The sequence below is a fragment of the Propithecus coquereli genome, unplaced genomic scaffold, assembly GCF_000956105.1.
Source record: "Propithecus coquereli isolate 6110/MARCELLA unplaced genomic scaffold, Pcoq_1.0 Scaffold383, whole genome shotgun sequence".
In the NCBI taxonomy this organism is placed as follows: Eukaryota; Metazoa; Chordata; class Mammalia; order Primates; family Indriidae; genus Propithecus; species Propithecus coquereli.
Genome location: NW_012149541.1, coordinates 1,329,745 through 1,333,813, shown reverse-complemented (window position 1 = coordinate 1,333,813; position 4,069 = coordinate 1,329,745). Strand labels below are relative to the sequence as shown.

The 4,069-nt window shown below is 56.1% G+C and overlaps 1 protein-coding gene across 1 annotated transcript; it reads right to left on the bottom strand.

The window, feature by feature from the left end:
• Positions 1-2,376: 2,376 nt before the first annotated feature.
• On the bottom strand, positions 2,377-3,336 carry GPR55 (G protein-coupled receptor 55). Its single transcript, XM_012652195.1, has one exon. It carries the CDS (start codon positions 3,334-3,336, stop codon positions 2,377-2,379), a length of 960 nt encoding a protein of 319 aa, XP_012507649.1.
• Positions 3,337-4,069: the final 733 nt, after the last annotated feature.

Sequence of the window (4,069 nt, the reverse complement as noted above, 5' to 3'; positions counted from 1 at the left end):
CCTAACACTGACCCTCTGCACCTCCCGTGCCGCTGGGCCGACGGCCGATCATGGGCCAGCTCTGGTTGCAGCTACTTGGGCCCAGACCCCGGACCCTCCCACAGAGCAGCCATCCTGGCCTGCAGCAGAGACCTGTGCCCACTCCACAGACCCTCAGGCCAGGCTGGGGCCCCACGGGGAGAGAGAAGAGGCCCCTCCTCCCCACAGTGTTTTGGATTGGTGAGGGGGTGCCCGAGGCCCACAGGTCCATGGTTGCCACATCAAGGACCTGCCCCAATAGTTACACAGCTCATGGGCCTAGACTCCCACCCTTCATAGTGATTCTCCTCCCAGGGATCTAGAGCCCTCTCTGTCACCTGCAGAGTCGTGCTGCACACGAGACAAGATTCTGTGTTTGAATATCACTGGGGATGGTGGGTGGTCAGGGTCCGCCAATCCCTTTCTCTTCGAAAGCCCATCCGGGCCGAAGCACATCAGTAGACACATGAAGGGCATCCCCAACTGTGCCAGGTGGGCTCCAGCAACTGATGCAAAGAGAGGCATTGGAGGAAGGGTGCTCCCACCACGGACTCTGACCTAAACCAGCCCCAAACGCCCTGCTGTATGTAACAGTGTGGCTCTGTCCGAGTGTCCCAGGTGGTGTCTGTCCAGGAGGGCCATGGGACAGTGTGGCCTATAGTCCAGGAGAGGAGTGTCCAGGGCCTGGGGCAGCTGAACAGGACTTGGCCTCACCTCTGGGTCTGCAGAGCCCCTGACTCGGAGGCTGCCAGTTCCCGGAGGACAGGCCTGGGGACGGGAGCTGCCGGCCCTGGTCCTCTGTTCCTGGTCAGGTCACACTCTTTTCCACCCTTCACTGACACTTTCTTCTTCACTCTTCCCTCCAGCCACCTGGGAGGAGGCTCCACAGAGCACGACCTGAGCACAGCAGAGGCAGCTCCAGACCTTCGGGGGCTCTCAGGCCAGCGGGGGAATCCACGCTCGGGCAGGAAGCAGCTCTGTGCGCCGCTGCCCTGCCCCAGCCCGCACTCCCAGCCACGCCTCCCTCTCCCCCTCCATAGGCAGGTCTGGGTTTTTGAGGGTTTTATCTAAATCTTCTCCCCCACACATACCACAGCCCCCCAGGCCTTCCGCCCCCACTTAGCAGCCAGCGCCTCTTACCCTCCAGGTAGACTGTGGTTGCTTTTCTTCCTAAAGACCTGCGCCTTGCTCACATTAAGTCTCACTTACTACTCATCCCACTCACAGCGTCATCATGCAAAACCACCCCGCAATTTATCCTTCTAATCATTTCACTCTCTGGAGCAGCTGAGTCATAGGGCGCTTCAGCTGTCACCGCGTGCTCTCTCTCTAGACCGTTAGAGAAGCCCATTGGAGCAGTGACTCAGTTGTTTACCGTTTCCACAGGAGCTGCCAGGAGCCCCCTGCTGTCCTTCTGTGCCTGGTTGCCTGGTTCTCTCCCTCCCAGCCACCAGGAAGGGACAGCTCCATGGGCAGTGCCACCAGTGCCGGCTGCCCAGCCAGGACTCAGGTGAGCAAGGCAAGCTAAGTGCAATAAACATCTCTCCAGTCCATTTGAGATGGAAAGGCAGTCTCATTCAGGATCTCCCCTCTGCCAGGGGAGCCCCCACTAACACTCCGTGTGGTGGACGCCCCAGTGGCAGCTCTTGGCCCGGTCCACTTCCAGCCCTTGGCCTGTCTCCCCCTTCCCCAGGTGTAGCCTGTCCCCTCATGGCTCCTGGGTATCACCCACAACCCCCTCAGTCCTCTGCAGCCTTCTCGTGGGCATAGAAAGGTTTGGCTGTCCTCATGTGCTTTTCTGAGGCCCGTAGGAAACCTGGGGCTAACCATGCCCACTAGCCCACCCCGGCCTCCCCACTTGCTGTCATCTCGGTGAGGGTGTTGGCCAACAGAGCTCTAGAAGGGACTGGAAAATTCAAGTCTGCCCCATCCTGAGATCTCCAAACTAAAAAGGAGCTTGATCTATTCCTACCACTCCATCTCTGCCCAAGACCCTCCGCCATAACTGGCTCTCTATTTCCAGAATCTTCTAGTCTAACAGAAGGACGGGGAGTTGGGAAACAGCCTTGTTCAGATGGTCTCATTCTCTTTCTCAATTATTCTGCCTGATACTTTTTGGACTTAGAAATCAAGAATTCACCTGGTACCAGGGCTCTTCAGAGGTCTCTGAACACTAGGTGATACATGTCAAGTTGTCTGGGCTTTGGCAAAAGATCTTTGGAGTATAACAAAGTTGGTGCTCAATGAGCATCAAAGGAAAAGGCCAGCAGGGAATGCACCACGATCGTCCCCCTGCATCAAAGCCCTCCGCTACCAGAATTGAAGGGGTCTCCTTCCTCTGAGCAGCGTGCCCTTCCCTTAGCCCCGGCTGATCGTGGTGTCTTGGAGGACCAGCTGGACCCTGGAAGGCCGGTGGGCCATGATGTCCATGCGGAATTCTTTGATGACAAAATAGTAGCAGAAGACATCCAAGCAGCAGTTGATGTTGGAGAAACACATGGACAGCTGCAAGAACAAGCTGATGTTCTGCTTGGCTCTGCACTCCACGATGAAGCCGTTCCTCACCAGGAACTGCAGGAAGAAGCCCAGGTGGACTGGCAGGAAGGAGACGACGAAGACAGCCAGACTGGCTGCGATGGTCCAGATGCAGGCTCTCTGCTGCACCCAGTCCTGGGTGCGGTCCCGGCGGCGCAGCAGGATGTGGATGCTCCTGGAGGAGCAGAAGCCCATGATGCCCATGGGAAGGAGGAAGCCGAACACCTCGAGGGGGAAGAAGACCTTGGCACTCCAGGTGCCATCGGACATGTTGTGGAAGCACGTGTACTTTTCCACTGTCCCGTGGAAGCTGTAGATGGGAACGCTCCCAGCCCACACCAGGGCCCAGATGGTGCAGCAGATCCCGAAGATCTTGCCCGGGGACCGGAGGCGGCTGACCAGGAGCGGGTACCGGATGGCCAGGAACCTGTCGAGGCTAATGAAACAGATGGTGAAGACGCTCCCGTACATGCTGACGAAGTAGAGGCACTCCACTAGCGTGCAAAGGGAAGGGAAGGGCGGCCGCACCTGGGACAGGGCCACCTTGAATGGGAGGGAGAGCACCAAGAGCAGGTCAAAGACCGCCAGGTTGATCATGTAGATGGAGGTGGCGGCATAATCGGGCCACCTCTTCTTCAGGAAGGTGCTGAAGCTGCGGATGGCCAGCAGGTTGAGGAGCAGGCCCAAGAGGAACGTGGGGGTGTGGACGGCCAGCTGCAGGGTCCTCATCAGCTCGTCCACGTCGCTGAACGAGCAGTTCCCGCTTGTGTCAGGCTGGTTCATGTTCCTTCCTGCAACACCAGTGACAGATCAGAGGGGCTCCTCTCACTCTCCTGGAGCAAAGGGTTCAAATGACTTCGTCAGGAATAATAAACATTCCCCCTGTACCACACAGCAGTTCATGCTCATTGAATCACAATTAGAAAACACACACAAAAGAAATAGTACCTCTAATCCCGCTGCCCAGATATAACCACTGCTACTTTTTGTAAGTATCATTCCAGACTCCTTCTCCCACTCTCTTTCTACGCACACACATTTTTCTTTTACAAAGTGAAACCATGCTGTGATGAACATCTGTGCCTCTTTTTCAATCAGAATCCCTTCTGTTGAAAGAAGTAACAACATGAACCCTGACCCACACTGGTTCAAGCAGAGACAGAATTTCACAGAATGGAAAACATGAAAACAAGGGGAGTGCGGCTTCAGGCGCAGCTTGATCAGGGATTCAAATGCTGTTTCCAGGACTCAGCTCCTCTTTATAGCTGTCCCCTCTGCCCACCCCCACCCAGCTTCCTGAAGGTTGGACGGAGTTGACTGCACCCCTGGCTGTGGGTGGTCGCCACATACCCCTGGACACAGTGATTAGCTCGTTCATTGGTTCAGGGACAGATATTTGACTTGCCCATGGCTTCCTTGCATCCCATTTGTGGGTATACCATAACACGTTTAGCCAGGAGCCTATTGATAAATGGGTAGGTTTCCTAGTGTTTTACTGAGAAACAAAACATTCCCC

What these genes read in the sequence shown, in the direction of transcription:
- GPR55 (XM_012652195.1), bottom strand. Translation starts at nt 3,336, where the DNA reads ATGAACCAGCCTGACACAAGCGGGAACTGCTCGTTCAGCGACGTGGAC.